Below are 24,441 nucleotides of genomic sequence, written 5' to 3'. Positions count from 1 at the left end.
TTCACATTAGCACCTCTAGATACTAAGGGATGCTCAAAGTAAGTATAACTCGTCCACTCAATTATGATCACTTTCCCTCCGAAGCTATTCTTATGCACTCGGTCTCCACACCAAATGCACGTCCATGCATGGGAAAACATTTATCGCAGTCCTAGGCACACAGTTAAATGTGTATATCTCTTGATTGTTACTACGATTTAGGCCTTTGAGAGCTCGCAAACATTTCTTGGGCTTCTCTTGCCGCCCATTCCAAGAGAGTTCCTTTCCTTCCCCCAGATATTCCCTCCCGACTTTCCCCCAGGGCCCTGCAGTCGCTAAGTCGTTGTATTCCAGTTTCCCATTCGCACGTTCCCCCGGAGAAGACTCCGAGACAAAAATAAATGTTTAGTATAATTGATGTTATCAATTTTTTGACTATATAATATAGTGACATGTTAACAAAATCCTTAAAGAGCGATCGTTGTGTATTTTATACAACTAACTACCGTGAAAGGATATTGTCAGGTTTTCACTATAAAAATTAATTGTGCGTCCTACACCGTTACTAGCATAAAAAAATGGAATTTATATTGCGTACAGACCAAACCAAATCTAGAATAGCGTATCTAATATTATCTCAAGTCTTATATTATCTCAAGTGAAATACTAAGTCGTACTTAATGCTGTTCCAACACGCCAGCGCCATATATTAAAAAAAACGTTATTTCCTATGCGAGCCAATTACCAGGATAAAAGTAACATAATATGCTAAATGCTAATCCAGGACATGATCTAACCAAATCCAAATTTCATTGAAATCCATTCTGCGGTTTCTGTGTTTAATTATCTTTAAATTATCGAATCATCGCAATCCTTGCATTTAATAAGACGACGCCATTTTGAAGTGGTCGTTTTATAAAAGGCCCATAAGGATACAGCCGTCAAGATGTTCGGCATATCAGTACTGTCATTGGAAATATCAGCGCTTTCTGCTAATCGCAACAATCACCATAAACAAGCCTTATGCCTGTTTTATGTTAATGTGGGTAGTTCGTTTCGAATTTGTAATAACCTTGTCAATGAACGTTGATTAGTTTAATATTATCGGCTAAGGCTGTATGTAGATATCAGTGTCCTTTGCTGGTGGTAGAATATAGGTCATAGCCTATGACCTATTCAGACCTATTACCTATGACTCGTAGGTAATACGTATGGATAGGGACTACCGTAGGTGTAAACCTACCATAGTGGTCCTCGTAAGTGTGCCAGGTTCCGGGACTAGTGTTTAGCCAGTTTGGAACAGGCTGGCATAATTGTGTCGACTAGCGAAGGATAATTAATCACATCTTACGGCAATCGATACTTTCCGAATACTACTATAATTAGATACCTATAGCGTCTTATTAGTATTATATTGAAATATATTATACGAACGGCAAGCTCGTCTCGTCATTCAAAGCAATAAAAAATAAAATACTTCGTGCATTGTCGCCCTAATCTCTTGTTCATTTGCCGTTTGCGCGATATGATAATCGTGCGAAAAAATATTGAACGTTTAACGAGAATATGACAAAATTATAATGAAAATAACACGATTATGATAAAAATTAAAACGGGAAATTAATCTAATTATCATTATCAGAATCGAAGGAATCATAACCCATATTAAAACAATCGAATGCGGTAGTTCGCAGAGACCTTTAATGTATTAATATCAGCCTTGTATTATATACTGTCCCACTGTTGGGCACGGGCCTACTCTTCTACTGAGAGGGATTAGGCCTTAGTCCACCATGCCGGCCCAGTGCGGGTCGGTACACTTCACACACCCTCGAAAATTCCTATAGAGAATCACTCAGGTATGCAGGTTTCCTCACGATGTTTTCCTTCACCGTTAAAGCAAGCGATAATTCACAAAGCATACACACACAAGGTTTTAGAAAAGTCAGAGGTGTGCGCCCTTGGGATCTGAACCTGCGGACATTCGTCTCGGCAGTCCGTATCACAACCAACTAGGCTATCGCCGCTACACATTTAATGTATTAGACTTACTTTAACCTGCGGCTCCGTTCGCATTAACAGCCATTCTCGGGATAAGAAGTAAGCTAAAAAACTTGTCACATATGTCTCCCATTATATGCCAACACGGAACTGCAGACCTGGCTGATGAGTAGCGGGGCTAAATTAACCCCTAAATTGTATTTTAAATATGTTTTTCCCCCGAAATATATTTGAGGTAAAATGTAATTTCTATGTGTTTTAGTTTAATGTTTATGGAATAAAAAAATAAGCCAGGCGATTTTAATATTGCCAGGCGCGTGAAAATTTTGCAAAAAAAGAAAAATATTTGAGGTAACTTGAAATTGAAATAGGGTATTATTCGAAGCTAAAAAATAAGATTCTCAAAAAGACATTATTTTGGTGGGGTTTTCTACCTGCCAGGTGATCTAACAATTTATCTATAGTTGCAAATGATTAGCGCTATATAAAATCTGTTGTGTGAAAAAGAGCGTTTATTGGCAGTTATCTGCACGCACGCACATCACGCATTTATCCCCAAAGGGATATGCAGAGGCGTAACCTCGGCACCCACTTTTCGCCAAGTGTGTTCCGTCCCATGATGTGATAGTGGGCGAGACTATCACCATATCTGGCACAAATCCCGGACTCCGGGCTGATACTAAGCAGAAAAACTCAAATATCACTTTGCCCGCCCGGGGATTCAAACCCAGGATATCAGAGCGCTGCAGTACCGCGCATACAGTACAACTGCGCCATCGAAGCAGGCACTGGTTTTACTATTTATTTTATTTGATATTATAAACAAATAAGTAATAAGACTTTTACTATTGACAATAGTATAACAACCTAATAATTAAATAACTAAAAACATTATCCACTGAGTAATAAAAAAATATGAGCAGGGATAACATTTCCGTTAGGCCATATGAATAAATGTTAAATAACTCTTTAGATTCCTCCCACATTTAAAAAATCGTGCTAAAATTGGAATTATGATAGGTGTCCATAATGTCTGCATACAACCAAATGTAGTAGCTTATTACTTCTCAATAACAATAAAATTTGGCGAACATCGTTTAGCAGCGATTTAAACCGTATCATTACAAAATATTTCAACGACTTAAGACGATAAAATGTTTGGGATTTAATAACCTTAAGACGTTAATTGATAATAAATTATTTTCAACAGAATAACTTAAAAAGGAAACACATTTTTAACCTAAGTAACTAGAGGAGCCATTGGTTTGCGTAATGGACATTTGGAGCATAACAGGGCATACTTCGATTGGTGATAGAAATAAACAAATCAGTTGGAGGTATTCAGATGGACTATATACTATAATAAAGTATTATATAAAGTTGAAGAGATTGTTTGTTTATTTCAGCGTTCTAATATCAGGAAGACCTAAATATTTTTTTAAAAAATCTAATAGGATAGCCTGATCTAAGAGATAATATATGACTTCTGAGTGCTATAGACCACTTTCGAACCCGGGAACATATTTATCTCGGTAAAATGAAATATATTAATGAATAATATTATGTTTATTGGTCGCAAACGCTTGGTTTCCCTTCGTTCAACAGCACCGTCCATTCCAAGACGTTGTGGATCCGCATGTGAGGGTTCTCGTTTTTCACTAGAAACAAATTAAAGTCACATACTATTTCCTGCGTTTTTTGTTCAAAGGCGAATGATAGATCTATACTAGAAGCCTAGCTTTACAAATATTTAAACTGATCATAGACGTAATTATATAAAAATTAGATTACTTTTTTGGCGAGAATGGAAGAACTGGTAACCATAATATTAAATATCATATTATTATTACCTACAACCCTCACGAATTGCTTGGTCGGTATGTCAGCGGTTTTCCATTTCGGTCTGCCGAGTTGGAAGTGAGTTGTTGATGCTATCCCTTTGTGGTATTCCTGGTAAAAAATTGATAAAAACTTTTTAACAAAGAAATACTGACTCCTAAACCTACCACAATCCAAAAATAATGACTACACACCCAAGCAATATAATCTTTCTAATTCATGTTATTATGTTTATATGCACATAAGATTTTTTGGAGTTGGTGTAATTTAAATTGACCATCTTTTTCGTATATATGTTTGCTACTTAGCAGGCAATTTACTTAGCCTGATGTACTTCATTAACGAGCCTTAAACTCACTATTGTGAGGGATTAAGACTTAGTTCGCCGCCACGCTGACCTAATGCGGGTTGGCAGACTTCAAATACCCTTAAAATGTTTATAAAGTATTATCAGATATACAGGTTTCCCTACGATGTTTTCCTTCACACAAGCGTGCTTTTTTAAAGCAAGCGATAGTTCAGAAAGAATAAACACGTAACTTTAGAAAGGTCAGAATTGCATGCTCTCTGGTTTTGAATCTGGGGACGTTGGTCTCAGCAGTCCGTTGCATTTCAAACTAGGCTATCGTCGTAGTTTTAGTAGTAAGCAAATTGTTTACTTGGTCCCAAATATTCTTTCGTATGATCTTCGGTTCTTGGCGGTCGGACCTTGCTGATTTGGGGTTATAATCTGGAGGATGATACAACATGTCGTAAGCGCACAGCGGCGCTTCAGTCGGCTGCCATTTTGTATTGAAGTATGTCTCTTTGGAGACTGGTATTACCATACCAGTCCTCATGAAATCTGGCGGGAACATCTCCATTGTAGGAGGAAAAAAATTGCATCAAAAATATATTTAAAATGTGTTAAATTTGTTCATTTTTAGTTCATTGAATTCGATGATTGCACTGATCTGCTTTAAGGGCAGAGATAGCACTTTAGACTATAGAATGTCTTTTAGAATGAATGCTTAGTATTCCTCGGATTAATCTATTTCAAAAAGAATTCTAATATATAATATGGGAAATCGATACAATTAAGTCATTTCAAATTTTTGATTATGACCAAAGAGAATACAAATTATGACTTCATCATTGACAAACTATGATTTTGCTAATGTCAAAGTAGAAAGGTCCAAATTTCCATATTATATTAAATACTCTTTGATTATAACATATAAGTAAGGAATAGTAAAATTTTGATAAGACTAATCAAAGAGAATTATATTATATGGAATTTTTTACAACGAAAATTCCACTATAATTGTTGATTCCATTAATCTCCTCCTAAAGTACACATCATTTTATAGCAATTTGCAACCAACACTGTTAGATAGATACTTTAATGAGGAATATTTTGGAACTTTAAAATTTGCTAAAGTAATAAAATTGTTTTTTTTAAGATATTATTCTTAAATCATTGCATATTGCCTCTCCCGCACCCTTGTTACTCACGCGCCGCTACGTATGGAATAAATTGTTAAGGGAGGCACGTGCTAAGGGCCAATTTATACTTTTTGTTAATATTATGTAGTTGATAAATTAAGATTATAGAGAAATTAAAAATAAATAACGCATCATTGGTGACGCTGTCAAAATTTGTCTCCACTGAAATGTGGATAAACATCGATGTCTTTTTTATTTTATTTTTTAATTTTTATACGTAGTTTAAATTTAAAATGGATTACAGTGGATCTGAAATCTTAGGTGAACATTAACAAATCTACTTAAATAATAAAATCTCTGAGTGATGCTGTATTTATGTATTTTTATAATTTTTTTAGACTCGTTGGATATTTTGAGACCGCGTGTGAAAAGATTTTGTGAGAATACACGTAAGAAAACTGTTAGCAAGTCACATCGCTACTTTAATACGTTCAGAGACGATAGTAATATCACAGGGCACTCTATATCAGCAAATATTGAAAGAGCGGCTGCGTCGTCAACTTCTCTAGTCTTGAAGAAAACTTCACAAAGAGAGGTTAGTCACTTTCCTAGATATTTTAGTTAAATACTAGACTAGGTTATATGCGAATAAGCAGTAAGACATTTAGCTTCTTAAATAGGGGGAAATTCATATTTTTACTAAGAATAAATAACTGTATGTTGGCAGATTCTTGAGAAATACTCAGTCGTAAGTTATACAAGTCTTCTACGAGCTAATAGAAATCCAAGCAGCGAGCTAACAACAAGAGATAAACCGCTTATCAAAGTGACCGTGATACCAAAGTCGCATCAAACCCAAACAAGCAAACACAGAAGACGAACTCCTACAACGAATAAAATCCAAAATACTGTTTCGAACCACAAGATTCATACAAAAAACTTGTACCTCGTAGTTGCAGGGAGGAAGAAAGAGAAAGTATACGAAATAAAAACAACTGGTAGTGCGAAATTCTCTGCTGAAACTATAAAACACCGAATTCATTATAATGACAATTCTGTAAAAGACAGATCGAGTATAAAACAAATAATACAATCATTAAACATGGATAAGAAGAAACGGAAAGGAAAATTTAGAAAGGATAATAAGAAATTCGCGGCAAGTTTAGTTCCTGATAGTGTTGACAGTCATCATGACTGCAGATGTGTAAGAGATGGAAGAAATGTTGATGGCAGGAAGAGTCGAGTTCAAATTTTCGGACAAGTGGGACTCACTGACGACGAAAGATATGTTTTGAAGTGTGATGCTACGGTTGATGGAGAACCAAGTGAGTTTAGACATAATATAACATGACAATCGATTAATAATCTGAAATTGAAGTGAAGGCAGCTAGGTCTGTATAGATAGGAGGTCCAGCCCTTGCTATGTAGCTATGGAATAGATATTGTGAAAATTAGAAAAACTAAAGCAATTATGTTATAAAATACAACAAACAAAAGCACGTGCGTCACATTCTCTTTCAATTTTAGAGACAGCCCAATTTTTTTATATTGTTTATTCAAATTATACGGTGTCGCTTCGTAGGCTAGAATCAGTTCAAGCGGTGCAATATTACGTAAGACGAATATATTAGCTTTTCCCATTATAGAGTAACAATTTAATTTTATTTTTAGTCATGACGAAAATGATATCGGAAAGGCCTGGACCATCACAATATTCTGTAAACGACGTAATCGAGCCAATAAAGTTAGTATAAAGGTTTGATCTTTGATTACGCTCGCTATTTTTCTATTGGGAAAAAAAAAGATAAAAGCTTATTCTGGCTGCAATTTACACACTAGTAATATATACAAAAAAGGTGAAATATTGTAGCCGCAATCAAGCCAATTATTCATTCCCATTGCCACAGTAATTAGTAATTGCAAGGTGCTTCAGGTTCTCTTGAAGTTTGGAGAAAGGTTTTATCTAATAATATAGGACAATTATAAATCTTTGTTGAGATACTCATATTATATTTGTTTGTATTACTAGAGGTTTTACTAATACTAATACTTCTAGATACCGTGATTGTTACGACACAATGGCCTGTTTTGGTGGATATTGTGAAAACGATAACAATTATAGGTAGGCAAAACATTCTTAATAAAGCATATATTATGTCCATATTGACATGATCTTTTCCGTTGATTTATTTTATGTTTATTCAGCAAAAGCTTGAGGGACTCAAATGTCCAAGTGGATTTGATAAAGAACAATCAAAATCCGAATTTAAATGTATTCCGAAGGTAATAAATATAATATTATCAGATAAAACGCAAAAGCAAATAAAACTTTGATCGATATATTTTGACATATTTTGCAGCGTCGAAAATCAAGGTACGCAAGTTAACTTTAGCCTTTGCACAACAAATAACACAATGTTTACTCCAAAAAGGAATCAAACGATTCAATGTAATTACGCAAGTGTTCCAAATACTATGAACGTAACTGGGGACGAATCCGAACGGAACATTGTTAAAGAAACTCAAAGTCCTCTTGTAATTATATCTGTATATCCAAAACAAGAATTAAATGAAGCAAAAATTACCAAAAATAGCGTATTTACAAATACAAGACCTATCTCCCCTAGAAGCCCAACAAACGTTAACAAAAATATAGGTAGAAACGAAATATACGGTAGAGGTTTTGAAAAAAGAAATGATACATCGCCAAAACCTAGTCGCAGTCCCTCGCCAAAGAGAAAAAATGTTAACAGTCAACAAAAACGAAAAGACATTTATCAAACTCATGCTAAATTACCGCGATCAAGAACAAACAGTCCAAATCGTTCAGCGACCTGCTCATATAAAGGAAGGATGACACAAAATAATGACCGAATACAAACATATTCGAGTCCTAAAACAACAGATGAATCAGACGTGTTTACGGCGAAAAATATGCAGAAAATAAACAATATTTTAATGTCACGTGGCAATAAAACGAACTCGGAGATCAAAAAAGCTTTAGTCGATGACTATACTAGACATATAACAGAAACTTTGGATAAATACGCAGACAAATCTCCTAGACATGAAACATCTAAGGTTAAAATCAATATTGATAGTGAAAATGAGTATTACGACGTAAAATTCGAACAAGGACAAAGGACAACTGATTTGCAAATTAGAAAAACTCTTAAAGAAGCCGCTTTGCAAAATTGTGGACTTAATCAACGTTCTCTTTCTCCCGATAATTTGTATTTACTGCCTGAAAAGGAACACACAAGAAAATCTGTTTCCCCCTTTAAAAATGTTGTAAGTAATAAGTAGCGTAATTAGTATATATTTTAAGTTGAATGATAATATGGAATGGTTACAGTAATAATTTGTTGGACTATTGTTATTTCAGCGTAAAATTAATGATCCTAAAGGTATTACAATTCGCAATTCCAAACTGAACGTAAGGGATAGCATAGAAATCTGTCACAAGTAAGATTATCCTTTTTGCAGCATTTGTCAATAATCTACAGTTTATTGATCGTATCTTCATTCCAGGCGAGACGGTGGACCAAGCAAGAAAGATGCCCAAACCCATAAATATACCAAGCAGAGTGAATGTTGCAGAGATACAGACTTTTTAGGTATACTTATATCAAGTATCGTTAAATTTTGAAAGAGGTTTTATGCGTAAAATGCATGTTATGCGTATATAAACCTACATACACCTTTTATAGAACAGAATGTTTTAAAAATATATATTTTCGTAGCACCAATCAAACATTATAAAGGAGATAGTTGTGAACTGCCAGATCCGATAGAAAGGGATAAACAGATACGACAGCTACTTGGTATCGTAAAAGGCAAGACTAATAACAAGAAACAGGTCTATAGATTTTAAGAGCTATCTTATTTTATTAGTTTATTTTTGGTAATAATTCATTATTTCATTTTATTTTTTTAGGACGATATGTATGGAGGTGTGGTTGGTGATCATGGTTTATTTGATTGTGTCTACAAAAGGGACCGGTTATATTTTTATTTTATTTTTCGATAACGCAAACATTATTTCTATCTAACTTTCACATGTCTGAAACATTCATATATATATGAAATGTTAAATGATATACGTATATAATAGAATTTATTAATTAAATATTATTAATCTTTTACAGTGAAAAAACTATAGAAAAAGCAGTTAGTCCACATGACAATTGTGGTTGCAAGTCCGCATTTTCCAACCAAATCCATAAATTAAAAACAAACACTGATCAAGCTGAGTCCGCCGTTGAAAGAACTTCTTTATACCAACAATTGATACTTAATAGAAACATACAGGTATTCTTACAAGTAGAACAATTTACGAAGCAGAAACCAATAATATTGTCGCGAAAACAGTACGACAAAGTAAAAAGAACCATCCAAAGAACTATATCAAGGAAAATAAGTCAAGAAAAGCGGAAGAAAACCTGCAAATGCAGTTTAATTTCTGTAGGAGAAGTCAGGAAACGAACCCAACACGATCTACCATTAGCACCAGAAAGCAATAAACAAACCCAAACAGACGAACATAAATTTGAATATAGGGAAAGTTTTGATCGTGGTGATCCAGTTGGTCTTAAAATATCAACGAAAAAGAAATTACGTATTGATGATAGTGTAACGAAATTTCCTTATGGACCTAAAAAACCTTCGCAAGTTAAAACTATAGTTCTTTTTGATTCAAAAGCAAGAAATGGCGAGAAGGATAATGAATATGTAAACGCCCCACCCAGAGAGACGAGTTCTTCGTTAGAAATACATTATGCTACTGTTGGATACATGAAAAAAGTTACTTTTTCGTCTACGAATGTAGGAAGCTTATCATCTTCTAGCATTATTCGGCGGAATGATTCCCTATTTACTATATTCAAAGGTATTTAACATGCATCTTGAGGATATAGTTTCGACTTTAGATCATTGTGGCCTTGGAGGGTGGCGAATGGACCACGCGCCCGGGGTCACGCGCTTAGAAGGTGCACAAAGGAATAAAAATAGGTTCCTTCAATCAATCGGGCAATCGGGTAAAAAGGCTGCGCAAATATCTGCGCACAGAGTCTCGCAATAGTTAGGACAGCTTAAAAAGAGGTTTAGATATATTTGCATAATAAGATTGCAGGACATTAACGTAGAAAATAAATCTATAATTGTTGGTCCTTCTAGCAAGATAAGTCACACACTTTTCATAATCGTCACGATACTTTATAATTTAGGTCGCAAAAGATCTGCTACACCGAATTTGGGAACTTCGGAGCTTTCCATACCACACATAGAAGTGAATTCAGGGTCCGCTAAGGGTTTATTGGATCCTATAGACTCGAAACCTAAGAAGCCTTTTCTACGTAGACTGATGTCGTGTCTGGTGATGCGGTCAAAGACTTCAGATATTAAGACACCAGTTCCACCACATCGTGTGTTGACTAGTGTAAACAGTTCGATCGATTCTTACCAATTCAGTACTTCTCTTGGAGTAAGTATTCCATTAATATGTTTTAAATTATATGCATAAAAAAACATGTTGGTTAATTCACAAGGAAAGTGAAAGAACGCATTCAAATTATTTTTATCTACAAACCTCTTAAATAATTTGTATTCTTAGTTCCAAATGTTGGAAATAAGTTATCACAATATTTTAGATCTAATGTAGTTTTATAAGTTTTTATAGGTAATTATAATTATTTTATAACTGGATTTCTTCGCAGGCTATACCGATGGGCTCTTCGTTATACGATACGACCGCATCATTCTACACAAGTCATTCAATAATACCAATAGGAAATAGGAAAATGAAACGAGGCTTTTTCAGTTCAGTGAGAGAGTTTTTGACGAATCGAAGGAGTTGACACATAACCATTGGGCACGTATTTTGTTTTAATTGTATTAATTTTGAATGTTTGTTTTATAATCTTTGGAGTTATTTTTATTTTTAATACACTATTGTGTTTTGAACTGTTATTGTTTTCTTTTTTCCTACTTTCCTTAGTTCACTCCTGTATAGGGTCGCAGCAATATGTGGATGACCTACACTTTCCAAGCATGTTGCCATTTGCAGCGACAATTCTGGCTACAAGCGGTATGTCTGATACAAACTCTGTCTCTCGTGGGAGCCAATCTCGAGAGAGTCGTATGAGAAAATTGCATTATTGAATTATTGTCGGATTTCAGACCCATGCCCCGTCAGTCATCAGCCAGTATTTTATAATGTTATGGTCATGCATTACTAGAACTCATAGATTTATGAAATATTTAATACATAATTAAGTTATAAACGATAATGCTACCTAGGAAGTAACTGTATAAGTAAAATTCCGAAACAGATAAGGCTTTATGGTTTATATGATTCTTGCACATTTCTTGTCAAAGTCATAAAAACTCAACATAACCTTAAAATTTGACATTTGGGGAAATGTTTTGAAACAAATTTTCATTTATTATAAGAAGAAAACTATAATTATATAAATCATGGCTCTTTTAAGGCGTTGTGTGCCGCTTTTTATGAGGGCTATTAACAACGTTCCTGTTACAATACAAGGTAAATACCATTTGCATTTGATGAATTTATATAATAATTCTCTTACTAATTTACTCCTACTTTTAGCTCAAAAAATCCACAGATGGGTTGCGCCGACTCTAATGGAATTTAAGCGTCGGGAAGATAAACAAGGTGGAAAGGTAACAAACCCTCGCAACACTTTCTTAGAATGGAATTTGGAGGCGGAACTCTACGCTTTTGGAAAACGTTTGAACGAGGAATTCGACTCGGACCTATTATTACAAGCGTTCACCGACAGGTCGTATGTGATTAAAGAGGAAATGAGACAGAAAGACATGGGACTAGACATAGTAATGAAGGACAACAGAGAGTTAGCTGATGAAGGTTAGATATATTTTAATACATATTATGTTCTGATTCATGATTAATATATTACGCGTTCTATATAAGTATTTCGAAATTTGAATTTAGGACACATTAGTGTATAATTTGTTTTTGTGTCAATTGAAAACGACTATGTGTATTGTAATAAAAATTTCACTATAATCTATTTTTCTAATTTTGCATATATAATATTAGTAAGATAAATTTCTATCACAATAACATAAAATACAATGTTACAGGTGGGAAGTTTATAAATGGATACATTCAGCTCTACCTAGAAGCAGTACTGCCGAAGTTTCCATTGCAAGGAGTGAGGAGCATCCAAAACCACCTGGTCAGCGAGGAGACTTTGATGCATGTGTCTTTGCATCTTGGTACTAAGGATATTATTCTAGCTTCGGTAAATATTTTTTATATCTACTGTTACTGCAAGGAGGTATTTTTGAGGCTTTGTTTGAAGGAGTTAGTAAATTGGACAAATTGATTTTTTTACCGATTTCGACTGGATGAGGTTCCTAAATGTCTCCTATATTTTTCCTTATAAAAATGAATTGTGTGAAAATTATGAAATGTGTAAAAAACTTGGCAAATAGATAATGTTTAAATTGCATTTTTATACTAATGCTTTTCAATAAGTTTTATTTTGAGACAATTCAAAAACGAAAGTATATTATGTTGCTTTCAGGAATACCCAGTCAGCAATTACATACTAGCAAATGCATTCAGAGCTATTGTGGGTGCTCTACTGAAGTCTTCAGGTGAAGAGCGAGCAGCACATTTTGTGCGCGACTTTGTCATTACGCAGTTGCAAGGTAGGTTTAAAGGCTTGTTTATAAAATAAAATTAGCGACCCGCCCCGGCTTCGCACGGGTGCAATGCTGATACTAAATACACTATGAAAAACTGTGAATGTTGTATATAAAAACATAGCGGCCCGCTCTGGCTTTGCACGGGTATAACATAACAAAATAACAGTATTTCTCCACTATTTAATGGATGTTATTAGCCATATAAACCTTCCTCTTGAATCACTCTATCTATTAAAAAAAAACCGCATCAAAATCCGTTGCATAGTTTTAAAGATTTAAGCATACAAAGGGACCGAGGGACAGAGAAAGCGACTTTGTTTTATACTATGTAATGATATTTAACATCGTTCATCAAATTAATTTAGTAACCACCAGTGGTGAGTGGTGAAATTTTCTGAAAGGGAACCCCAATCAATATATTATAGGTACAAATATGCATAAATGCGGTCTGCAAATCTTTCTAATGATAATTATATTTTACGTAAAATATGAAAGGGAAGCCGGCAGGAATCCGGTTTTATGGACCCTTCGCCTTTGAAATACACACAACTAATTACTGAAATCTACTCAGAAAAAGTGACTGACTGCCTCGGTGGCGTAGTTGTATTGCATGACCGGTACAATAGCGCTCTGGGGTCCTGGGATCGAATTCCGGGTCGGGCAAAGTGATATTTGGGTTTTTCTGCTCAGTATCAGCCCGGAGTCTGGAATTTGTGCCCGATATGGCGATAGGCTCGCCCCCTATCACATCATGGGACGGAACATACTTGGCGAAAAGTGGGTGCCCTAGTTGCGCCTCTGCATACCCCTTCGGGGATAAATGCGTGATGTTTTGTATGTATGTACTCAGAAAAAGGACCTATCACAAGCATTCATATATAATTTCCTAAACACTATTTGTTTTTTTAATATTTATAAATTCCATGATTTTTTTATAAATTCCAGGCAAAGATGTCAATGAATACTGGCAGATTGATGATCCTTGGGCAATGTTAACTAGTTTTGTTGAGAAGGAGGGAGTTAATGTAGAACCCAGGTTAATTGGCGAGGTTGGCAAGAACACAATGCTGGCTTGCTACAGGGTTGGACTGTATGTAGACAAGAAGATGGTTTCATCTGGTAAGATTTAACAACTTCCATATAACTAACAAGGAATGATGATGATGGTTGATTGTGATTTCTAATACCTGTTTTTTCGTGGGGAAAAACGCATTTTTGCTACCGCCATTTGGGAAGTGGATCAGTTATGTTGGTTTCGCCGGTTTTACGACCCAATGGCGACACTCGCGAGTATAGCATCATCCGAGCGAGCAGTAGACAGAGTACCTATCCCTGTATATGCCCTACACCAGCATACAACCGGAAAGCTATGGTTGCCTTCATCGGCGCACACGGGACAACCCCAGGGTATCTTGTGGCACTGAGATAGCTGCAACATGATTTCCAATACCCTGGCCTTAGCTATACTTGAAATTTTAATCCTTCAAGCAAGATCAAATAAGTCAGTCTCTTCACATTTAATATCTTAAAGTGAGTACACCTACATCATAATAGAATTTTTTAAAATGCTATATATCTAATTCACAGGTTTCGGTGAAAGTGTAGCAATAGCCAAGGAAATGGCAGCAAGAGAAGCCCTCAAAAAGATATTTGGCACTGAAGATCACATGAAACCAATCAACTTCCAATTAAACGGCATACCAAAGCCAGTGTCGGAGTCGCGGTACCAAATAACAGCTAGTTGAAGGAACATATTTATTAATGTAGAAATAGGTTAATATAAAATAATTAAATATAACATATTTTATTTAAATTGATATCCCTTAAAAACTTACAAACATGTTAAACATCAATTATAACTTATACAATATAAATTCGTAACAAATTGGCACAGTTTTCAAAAACAGCATAAGTACATCTTGTCATAAATTGTCTGGCAAATTTTAATTTGTAAATCGTTAAACAATTTGCACGATATTTTTCGAATAATAAAATATAAATAATTCATTTTAAGCATAAATGCATTACTGGCAAGGATATAACTTTTTAAATTAAAAAAATTATCACCCAGAGGCAGAATCCATGATTAAATTTCCGTGTTTGTCCTTAATTCTCACTCTTCCTGAGGCATATCGTGTTTCTGATGTTCCATCGTTGTACACTAACTTCACAGTGCCGTCAGGGAACTCTCGGCGCTGTAACAAATAATAAACATATTTTCGGCGTCTGGAATTTATACCTGATATGGCGATAGGCTCACTCCTTAACACACAATGGGACAGAATACACGTGGCGGAACACGTGCGCACCAGTTGCGTCTCCCTTTAGGCATAATGACGTGAGTGTGCGGACAATAATTATTCAATCAAATTACCTTATGATCACTAGCATGGACTTCGACCTGCCCGTTGGCGAAGACAATGCGTTGCTCGCCGCTCGCTGACACTGTCAACGTGGCGCCGTCCGGGAACCGCCACTCCTCCCGAACATGCTCGTTCTTAGGATCGAAGTAGCGAACGCTGCCGTTTGGTAGACGGATTTCCGTCGAACCGTCTTTGTAGCGCTTCTCCACTTGACCACTACAAATATAATATATGTATGATAGTATTGAAATATACAGTTATTAAAAACGAGAACTGCAAAGAAAATTCGATCTGGATAGCGCATTTATTCTTGATTTGGAAGTTAACATATTTGAAGATCTTGTTAAAATTATGGTCATTGTATTTTTTTAGTAAATTCACTTCTGATTGTTAAAAATATTTTATTAAAAGTGCCATGATACCAATGATACCATTGACACTTCTTTAAGCTTAAGCTTAAAGAAGTGTCAATGGTATAGTATAGAAAATTTACGATTGACACTTCTTTAAGCTTAAGCTTAAAGAAGTGTCAATCGTAAATTTTCTGTAACTATATTAATTACAATGTGGTAGGATGCCTGGTATCATTGGTATCATGGCACTTTTAATAAAATATTTTGTGGATACTGTCAACAGCACAATGTGAATACATAATATGGTAGTTAGTTAAAATAATCTTAGCTTTTTGACCTTATCCTCCTCTACATAAGAGTGTCACAAGAATTAATATTCCTATTGATGGTTGCTCCCCAAAATTGCTAGACACTGGTATAGCTAACTTGTAAATAAAATAATGAACTTACTCAGGAAATTCAAGTACTTCAAGCCCATCTGGATGTGTGGTGTGATAAGTCTTGGTCTGAGCATAAAAATATTTAATTCTACCCTCGCTATAGAAATTTTCCTTGACATCACCATTATAATAAATGAATTTACTGTATTTCCCATCGGCGGATATTAATTTAACATTCCCATTCGGAAACCTAAGTTCTTTTGAGCCATCAGACTTTCTTATTTCAGTTGGATTCAAATTACTTTTAGTTAGACTTGATTTCGAAAATGGTTCTGGGCTGACAATTAACAATCTATCTCTGTATTGATCATTGTGTATTACAGTGGAAGACTTTAGGTTCTGAGAAGAATAAGAATGATTACTTGATATGGGTGATTTGGATCTGTGAGAATGATTGGACCCAGCTGACAAATTGGAGACATGATCAGTAGACCGATATGAGTTGATAGGTGATTGGTTGCTCAGTCGGTTACTAAGTATTGAAACTGGGGACTTTGACGACCTACTAGAGTTATGCCCATACAATTCTTGTGTAGGTGATTTTGAGCTCCGTATTGAATTAGACCTAGAATTTGACTGGCGAAGGAAGAAGTCATTCGCGCCGACATGTTCCGAGTGATTTCTAATTGAACTTCCATTGGAAATATTGCTTTTTGGCGATACTGAGCGAAAGGTTTCCATGTACAGTTTTTCCAAGTTATTTTCTTCACCATTCTCAGAATTGATTCTGGAATGTATTGACTCCTCTTCAGAGATACTGACATCTTTATCTTCTTCGAGATCATCTATTTCGTCATTGTCAGAAGCACCAGTAGCACTCAATCTTTCGATATTAACTAGACCATTCTGTTCCATTTGACTGACTGAATCTTTTTGACTAAAATATTTTGCATATCTTGAAGTAACTTTTAGGTTTGGAACACTTTTAGCTCTAGGTCTCATAGCTCCTTTTATTGTATTTTCTTTTTTCTTACTTCTACTTTGTCTATCTATCTCGAAAGCTTTATATTTTGCATCACTGTCAACATCAACTGTTGATCTACTTTCTTTAGAAGTCACATTAGCTAATTTCTTATTAATTTCTGCAAGGTATTTCATATTAGTTAGCCTTCTAGTGATGTCATTACTATGCTGAATTCTTCTATTTTCCTTTTTAAGTTTTTCTATTTCTGTTGTCATGTCTTTCTTTTCTTTTTCCATAATTTTTATTTGATTTCGCAGTCTGGCTATTGTGGATGTCGACTTTGCATCCTTTACTCTTATTTCCTCCTTTAAATTTTCAACTTCTTTTTTCAGATTGATGACTTCATCCCTATCTTTCTTACTTAACTTCCCTCTCATTTCTCTTACATAGCGCTCATACATTTGCTTCTGCTTAGTTATTTTTTCTCTTTCTTCAGCCAAATAATACTCTGATAAGACTTTTTCTTCATTAAACTTCTGTTCAAATTCTTTCTTCTCCTCATAGAACTTTTGCCTTTCTGAATCAATTTCCTCTCTCAATTTTGCCAAATTAGCATTTTCTTTTCTGAATGTTTCTATTTCATCTTCAAGTTCATGGAGTCTTTCCTTTAGTAGTTCACTGGTGTTAATTAATTTTGTATTCATTTCTACGATGTTGGCTTTCATGACATCATTTTCTGTGACAGTGTCAATCTGGCATTTGTCACTATCTTCCTTTTCGGTCTCTTTTCTTTTTATTAGTTTAGTTTTTTTAGGTATAGATTCTTTTTTGTTATAAATGCAGCTTTGTGGTGTTTGAGGATGCTCAACTGTCTGGCAGGAACAACAACTGGACACAGAGGAGCAGGCATCACTGCAGCACTCTGTGTATTCACTTTGACAAGTCTCCATTTCACTTTGTGAGAAATTCTTCTTCCGTTGCTTAAGATCTGAGACTATGTGTAGTAAATTTGGATTAGCAGCAAGACACTTCTGCATGATCAATGGTGTGCTTTCTCCGGAACATTCTAGATTGTTTTTCCTAAAAAATCTGCTGAAGAATGAGCTCTCCAAATCAAAGCTTTCATGTGAAACTTTGTTTTCTAATAATTCAAACATGTTTTGCTCTGCTACTTCTCTCTCTTGGGTCAATTTTGATAGATTTTCATCACAACTCACCTCAGATATGGTGCTTTTTGCAGGTGATGCAAAATTTTTGTAATAATCACTTTGTTTTAGTTGTGTTAGAAAGTCATTCTGTTCTTTAGTGAGGACAGCAGCCCATGTCTTGCCTTTGTTTGTCATCAGTGGATGCTTTCCTTTCGGCATCTCTATAATTTTCTTATTTGGTTGGTTTAAATAAATTTCTGGAGTGGTAGAACTAGTATTTTCAGATTTCTGAGAATTATTCTCTTGGGGTAGAGATTTTTGATTTTCTTTAATTTCTGGTCTGTTTAAAGCAATATTTCTATTTATGATAGGTGACACTTTTGGTTCTTGGACTGTTACTGGAATATCTTTTTTTTCTATTTGAGTTCGTTTTGGAGATTCAGTCATCTTGCTTTTGAAATTTTGCGACTTCCAAGGTAATGACTTTGTGTTTTGTATCACAAGATCCTTTTTTCTCAAACCAAATCTGGCCATACCTTCGCCTCTTTTCAAAAATGTTCTTTTTTGAGTATTAGGTTTGTTTTCAGTGACAGAATGTTTTGGTTCTGGTACAGCCAATTCATTTTTAAGTTTCTCTATGATTAAAGCTTCGAAATCCTTTTTCGGCGTAAGTATAGGCATCTCGTCTAATTCTATTTGTTTTTTGGCGGGAGATTTCTTTTCCACACGTGCGAATTCCAGTTGGCCTGATGGTAAATTATCCTGTTTAGTTGAACCATGGCTTCTTGCTGAATTTGGCGATTTGATTATAAATTCGGATTCTTGTGACAAATTTAATATAGAGATGCCTTCGACGAGGTCTTGTTCGTTAACTTTTCGCGAGATGTCATTACTCACTTGCGAAACATTGTCTGGATCCTCGCGTGGAGACTGTAATAAACTTCGGAATAAGTTGCTACTAGTGCTACTACTGAAATGGCTGACAATTTCCGTGAATCCTGAAGAGTTTTCAGATGTTTCTTGATACTGCAAACGTTGTTTCTGCAGTTTCCCGCGTTGCATTAATTGTAATTGTCGTAGTACTTGTAAACGCTCCAATATTTGTGTAGGAGACATACAGAGATCACTGTCAGAATAAGACTGATCCATTATGGTTGTTTATAAGTTTTAGTCATTATAAATAACAAGAACAATTTTATAATTTGTTGATGAAAAACACTTAAACATTAAATCACAAACAGTCGCGAAATTTTGAATTTGACAAGACAAAGTTTACTAAACTTTTGACAGTTAGGTTAGGATTATACATCTGGAATGGCCTCTGAATTCAGAAACAACTTAAAATTTCCAAAAACAAATGCTAGCCTTTCACATAATAGTATAAATATGATTTGATAGCTTGTTGAAATTAAAAACATTATGAAAAGAGAATATTTTTTTATTTATTTTATGATGTAATAACAAATGTCTTACATAAGCTATACTGTTTTCATATTGAAAATGTTATTTTTTATGTCAATGTCTACAAAATATAAAATCGTAATATTATGATGCTCTTTAATAATTTGTAAATTTGAATGTACTAGTCAAGAAGAAATGTTCTGAATTTACTAATACTTATCATCATTATCTTCATGTAGTTACCACACTGAAATAAAAATGAAAACAATTCCTTTTTTTGACCTGGTAGTTCTAAGCATGCGCCAATAAATGTCAAAATTTTTGTCACATTTTATTCAAAATACATCTGGTCCTCTGCAAGCACGACAGATATTTCTAACAATAATGCATAGACGCGGTGCTTCACACAGAACTCCTAAATTCAAGCCAGAAGTGAAAGTGGTAGGCAACCGTCCAAGGCAGGTTGCAAGCATGTCTCCCAGACAGGAGAAAGTGGAAGTTTTACCAGAACCAACCAAATCTGTTGCTGATAAAAAGCTTTACAAGTGAGTTTAGTGTTTTAATACTTCATACTCGCGCCTTAAGTAAGAAAGTTTGAATTACACATTGGAATTTTTATGACTGCCTACACAAAGTATTTATCTTGCTAGGTAATCATTGAGGCTAATGTTTAGTCCATTCTAAAACTTACTGAATTTATAAGCTGCGTAACTAGCAAAGGTGATTGGAGGTGCTGCCATATGTATTAAAATTCGGCCATAAATTAAGGAGGTTTGTTTACAAACAAAGTGAAACTGTAAACATTGTTTTTTTTTTTAAGTATATCATATTTTCTTTGTTCATTCCTATTTAAAGAAGTTTAAAAAAATCATTATAATTTCCTTTAATCCTAAAATATCCAAGAAGTATTGTCTCTTTACCTGCCCTGTTTGAGAAAGGAAAACAGACTTAAAAAATAGTACCTATTTTTAATATAATGTTTTATTAAATACTACTACCTTAAAATGTTACTGATTCAAGTTATTATTTTAAGAATTGTTATGTAATGGCCCTGTATACTTAAATTATTTCTTTGTTTTAAGTATATAATTATATATTTGATAAATCACTTAGTGTTATATTATAGTATGTGAACAAAATACTTATAAAATATATTATTTACAACATAATACAGCTTAATTAAAAAGAAATGCATAAGAAAAATTACAAAACTATTTTATTAATTAAAAATATAGTTGAACAATGACACTATATTTTTTTTTTTATTAAGATCAATGTATAACATTTTGTGGTTGTATTTATTCCTTTTTTTGTATATGGCCATGGCAAAGTGGCCTTACTGCACCTAGTTATAACCAACAAAACATAAAATATATTTTCCAAAAACAGAGGTTCTCGATTTGACTGTATTTTCTTATGTTTGTTACCTCAGAACTTTTGACTGGGTGAACCGATTTTGATGTGTGACTAATTAAAATTGCTAGTTATATATGTTTGTTAATGTATTTATCTAGCTTAAGCAGCAATTTTAATTAGTACTCAGTTTTAAAAATGGTAGCCAGTATACAGATAATGTTAATTTGTTTTTTAGTTTTTAGAGGTTTTTAAAGGCATTTTAATAATAATATAAATGTATAATATGATTTGTTTAATACTGAATGAATTTTTGCTATGGGATTTACATCTCTGTGTTACAGATTATGACTAAATAAATTTATATAAAAAAGTATTGTGTCTACCTTCTGGAAAGGAGGTTGTGAATCAGATGTATGGCTGGCTCATTGTTATTTTAAATTCACACAATTGTATGCTCTACGGTGTATAAATATAGAAACCTTGTTATGTATTTAAAAGTTGAGCTATATTACAAACACATTTGTTTTTCAAGCTTATATTAGAACAAACATACACACAAGAAAACCTGTATGAAAGGCTCTCTGAAAACCCTATCAGTGCCCCACATAATTGTCGCAACTTTCAGTATTAGTCTGTGTATCTGATTTTAAACAGGCTACCATAATTTTCTCAACGGGTCTGATAATCAACCATCAAGAATGATACTCTATAGACACCACTCCACTTACCAGGGCAAATTGGTCACTTTTCCCATATAAATACATGACTATCCTTTTTGTCATGCCTTATGGGAAAAAACGTGTTCAACCTAACTTTTATTAACAGGACAATAAAACTAGAGAATGGCCTCACAGCCCTGCTTATATCGGACCCCAGTCGCCCAGCAGAGATTGAGTCAAGCGATGAGGAGTCCCTCAGTTCAGAGGACACAAGTGATGACAGTGACAGCGGCAGGTCGGAGCAGTCCGGCGGCAGCGACCGTGTCCCGTTCATGCGGAAACGGGACTTCGATGAGGAGAAACTGGTACGTTGATTTGTTAATACCGGACAATGCATTATCTTATTTATGTTTTGTAGACTTGCAATAAATATTCGAATCCTATTGAGTATTCGGCTTAGTCACCTTCATTTATCCTACTCGGACATGTACTGAATACTTAAGTTTGTACTGGTCTCATAGTTGGTAAATAAAAAAATAATTTATTTTATAATATATTATTTTCCTTGTATTTATTGAAGTTTTTTTGTCTATTATTCAGCTATTTGACCGAGAGGGTTGCAGAATATCCGGTATTAGGCGTGTAGCCGAAGCCCGAATATACTATTTGTTGCAACTCTAATATTTGTTATAGTTCGCATGATAAGTTATAATATATCCTCGTGTGAAGTCATAGCTTGCCATAGCGTTTTTTTAAGTGCATGAGATATTCAAAAGCTATTTCTCTAACGGTAAAGCATCTATGAACCTTACGTATTGTGAGTGATAATGGGCCATGAAGATTACTAAATATCAGGGACTCATTTATATTTTGTTCGCCCATTAAAATAAACATATTATGATATCACCTAAGCCATATTTAACCTACACCTACAATCAGGACAATCATTGCTTTAGGGATTAAGTAAATTATGAATGCTAATATAATGCATTAGAGCTCACAGATTTTTTGCCAAAGTACCATATTTACGTTCTTTTGCTAAATCTGTAAATATTGCACTCCCTACATGCAATTCTGGGCCATATGCCTTTTTATTTAGAGTGTACGTCATAAGTAATGATATTTGCTTTAGCAATGCGAACACGCGTTAGATAATAGAATATAATCACAAAGGTACAGTATGTTTCTTTGCAGCCGTTCGTGACTACCGTCTCGACTAATTCAATTACTTGTAACCGCTTTATGTTCAATATAATAATGCTAAGCTTATAACAAGTTTAACCAGGCCTAAGCCAAGGACGTGTGACCTATTATAATGTAAGGTTTAAAGGATTGAACTTCTGGAACGAACTATCCTGCTCGAAGGACCAAATTTTTATTTTCTATTTTTAATATGGACATTCGTTACTTTGATGAATGGCATTGAGGATGAAATGTTCCGTATATAAAATTCCATTCCGTGGCAACAAGCCATCTAAACTTACTTTACTCACTTCCGGCCAAGATGTTCTAAAAACAAATATTTGTATATTGCAAGTTGTGAAATATTGCAGTGTCAACATTGAAATTCAATTTTCTATGTCAACTTGTTTGTTTATTGTTTAGTATCTATGGCATTGAAATGACTGTCTATATTGACCTTCGCCCAAGAACTTGGTGCATATAGTTGCGTAATTTTTTTTATCAATTTGTCTCTGACAATGTCTGCCCTATTTATACTTACTTAGGTTTTTGTTCAAATCGATTGTATGGTTAGTGATTTGTGGTAGAACTTCGATTTAGTATTTAATATTATGTTGGGCGCGAACGGCGAATGTCTCACAGAAATGATGAGAAATGACTTTGTTGTTGCGTTCATTTCGTGGAAATTATCGGAGATTTTAAAGCCTTTTTTGGTATTAATAATTTAGTACCACACTGATAGTTTACCCATTGTTATACCAAAAATAATATTTGTGTCATAATCATAGCTCTAAGGATAGGCAACGTTAAATAAATTAAGTTGTCTCGAAATTTTAACTCATAGTATAAATCCTTGCAGATTATATGTCCGGTAAGCAACGCGCAAGTACTATGTTCCATTAAATGACAAACGGAAATGTATTCTCATCAAAGATAATTTCCTGGATGTCGTAGGAAGCAATTGTGGTATTCACAGTTTCCATCAATATTGTTAGCTTAAGTATTAATAGCAATCATAAGATGGTAAAAACCCAGTCATTTTGTACGGCGCATTGTGGCTGTTTGTTGACTGAGCCATTAGTTTGAATGTCGACTACGTAACTATTGTTTATACAATTTCCAGTTAGTTTATGAACCTGCAAAAATAAAACCTTCAGTATAAACCGTAAGAAGTGCCAGAACATAAACCTCGCTACAGTAAAAGCAATGAATCCCACATCACAATTTTGATTAAAAGTAACAGTAACTTTAATTTTTATAGCCTGCCCAATAAAATAAAAAATCTGCTTTGGGCTATATTTTTGCTTTCTTGATGTAAAGTTTGTAATGCCAATACAAAAAAATCAGTTCTGTTTTTTTCCGCAACATGCCGATGGTTTTTATATTTATGGTCGTGCTATACTGACAATGAAGAAGCTGATCGTCACTACTCGAGTAAGTGGCTTATCTGATGGTCGGAGTAAAGCTTGGGTATAAACAGTAGGACCACCACACATCAGCGATCAAGAGTTAATATAACCCGATTTCTGCCGGCTTCCCTTTCGTAAATTATGTAAAAGTAAATAATCATTATAACGATTTGCAGACCACATTGATGTATACTAGTACACAGGTATATTTCGTGCCTGGTTCCCTTTTGAAAAATATCACTCTTCGCCACTGCCACACATAACATGAACAACAATGTGGTGTG

General features: G+C 34.5%; 5 protein-coding genes across 7 annotated transcripts in view; 3 read left to right on the top strand and 2 right to left on the bottom strand.

The window, feature by feature from the left end:
- Positions 1 to 3,531: 3,531 nt before the first annotated feature.
- On the bottom strand, positions 3,532 to 4,980 carry LOC115455697. The gene is made up of 3 exons (XM_030184361.2): positions 4,479 to 4,980; positions 3,831 to 3,930; positions 3,532 to 3,638 (listed from the first exon to the last, which is right to left on the bottom strand). The coding sequence occupies exons 1-3, from the start codon at positions 4,680 to 4,682 to the stop codon at positions 3,547 to 3,549; spliced, it is 396 nt and encodes a 131-aa protein (XP_030040221.1). The 5' UTR covers positions 4,683 to 4,980; the 3' UTR covers positions 3,532 to 3,546.
- Positions 4,981 to 5,438: 458 nt separating this feature from the next.
- On the top strand, positions 5,439 to 11,172 carry LOC115455725. 2 transcript variants are annotated; one of them, XM_030184395.2, is made up of 14 exons: positions 5,439 to 5,565; positions 5,643 to 5,839; positions 5,972 to 6,569; positions 6,916 to 6,988; positions 7,301 to 7,366; positions 7,450 to 7,527; positions 7,605 to 8,535; positions 8,630 to 8,709; positions 8,776 to 8,861; positions 8,988 to 9,103; positions 9,182 to 9,246; positions 9,393 to 10,132; positions 10,470 to 10,726; positions 10,959 to 11,172. In XM_030184395.2, the coding sequence occupies exons 1-14, from the start codon at positions 5,538 to 5,540 to the stop codon at positions 11,097 to 11,099; spliced, it is 3,456 nt and encodes a 1,151-aa protein (XP_030040255.2). In that variant the 5' UTR covers positions 5,439 to 5,537; the 3' UTR covers positions 11,100 to 11,172. The 2 variants fall into 2 exon arrangements, with proteins under 2 accessions (XP_030040255.2, XP_030040256.2); XM_030184396.2 differs by lacking the exon at positions 7,450 to 7,527.
- A 448-nt stretch (positions 11,173 to 11,620) lies between these two features.
- Positions 11,621 to 14,740, top strand: LOC115455680 (39S ribosomal protein L44, mitochondrial). The gene is made up of 6 exons (XM_030184344.2): positions 11,621 to 11,788; positions 11,855 to 12,133; positions 12,373 to 12,533; positions 12,819 to 12,945; positions 13,888 to 14,061; positions 14,530 to 14,740. The coding sequence occupies exons 1-6, from the start codon at positions 11,719 to 11,721 to the stop codon at positions 14,685 to 14,687; spliced, it is 969 nt and encodes a 322-aa protein (XP_030040204.2). The 5' UTR covers positions 11,621 to 11,718; the 3' UTR covers positions 14,688 to 14,740.
- Positions 14,731 to 19,420, bottom strand: LOC115455679 (centromere protein J). The gene is made up of 3 exons (XM_030184343.2): positions 16,109 to 19,420; positions 15,317 to 15,521; positions 14,731 to 15,137 (listed from the first exon to the last, which is right to left on the bottom strand). Exons 1-3 carry the CDS (start codon positions 19,297 to 19,299, stop codon positions 15,006 to 15,008), a joined length of 3,528 nt encoding a protein of 1,175 aa, XP_030040203.2. The 5' UTR covers positions 19,300 to 19,420; the 3' UTR covers positions 14,731 to 15,005.
- Positions 19,421 to 19,828: 408 nt separating this feature from the next.
- The window catches only part of LOC115455658 (nardilysin), a 35,768-nt gene continuing 31,155 nt past the window's right edge, over positions 19,829 to 24,441 (top strand). For both annotated transcript variants that reach the window (XR_005112119.1, XM_030184317.2), the window contains exons 1-2: positions 19,829 to 20,096; positions 21,733 to 21,931. Coding sequence is in view for 1 of the 2 variants with exons in the window: in XM_030184317.2 (XP_030040177.2) it covers positions 19,861 to 20,096; positions 21,733 to 21,931 (435 nt within the window). In the remaining variant the exon portion in view is untranslated. The remainder of the gene's footprint in view (positions 20,097 to 21,732; positions 21,932 to 24,441) is intronic.

Source organism: Manduca sexta, chromosome 9 (assembly GCF_014839805.1).
Source record: "Manduca sexta isolate Smith_Timp_Sample1 chromosome 9, JHU_Msex_v1.0, whole genome shotgun sequence".
Lineage (NCBI taxonomy): Eukaryota > Metazoa > Arthropoda > Insecta > Lepidoptera > Sphingidae > Manduca > Manduca sexta.
This window is presented reverse-complemented; position numbering and strand designations above follow the sequence as displayed.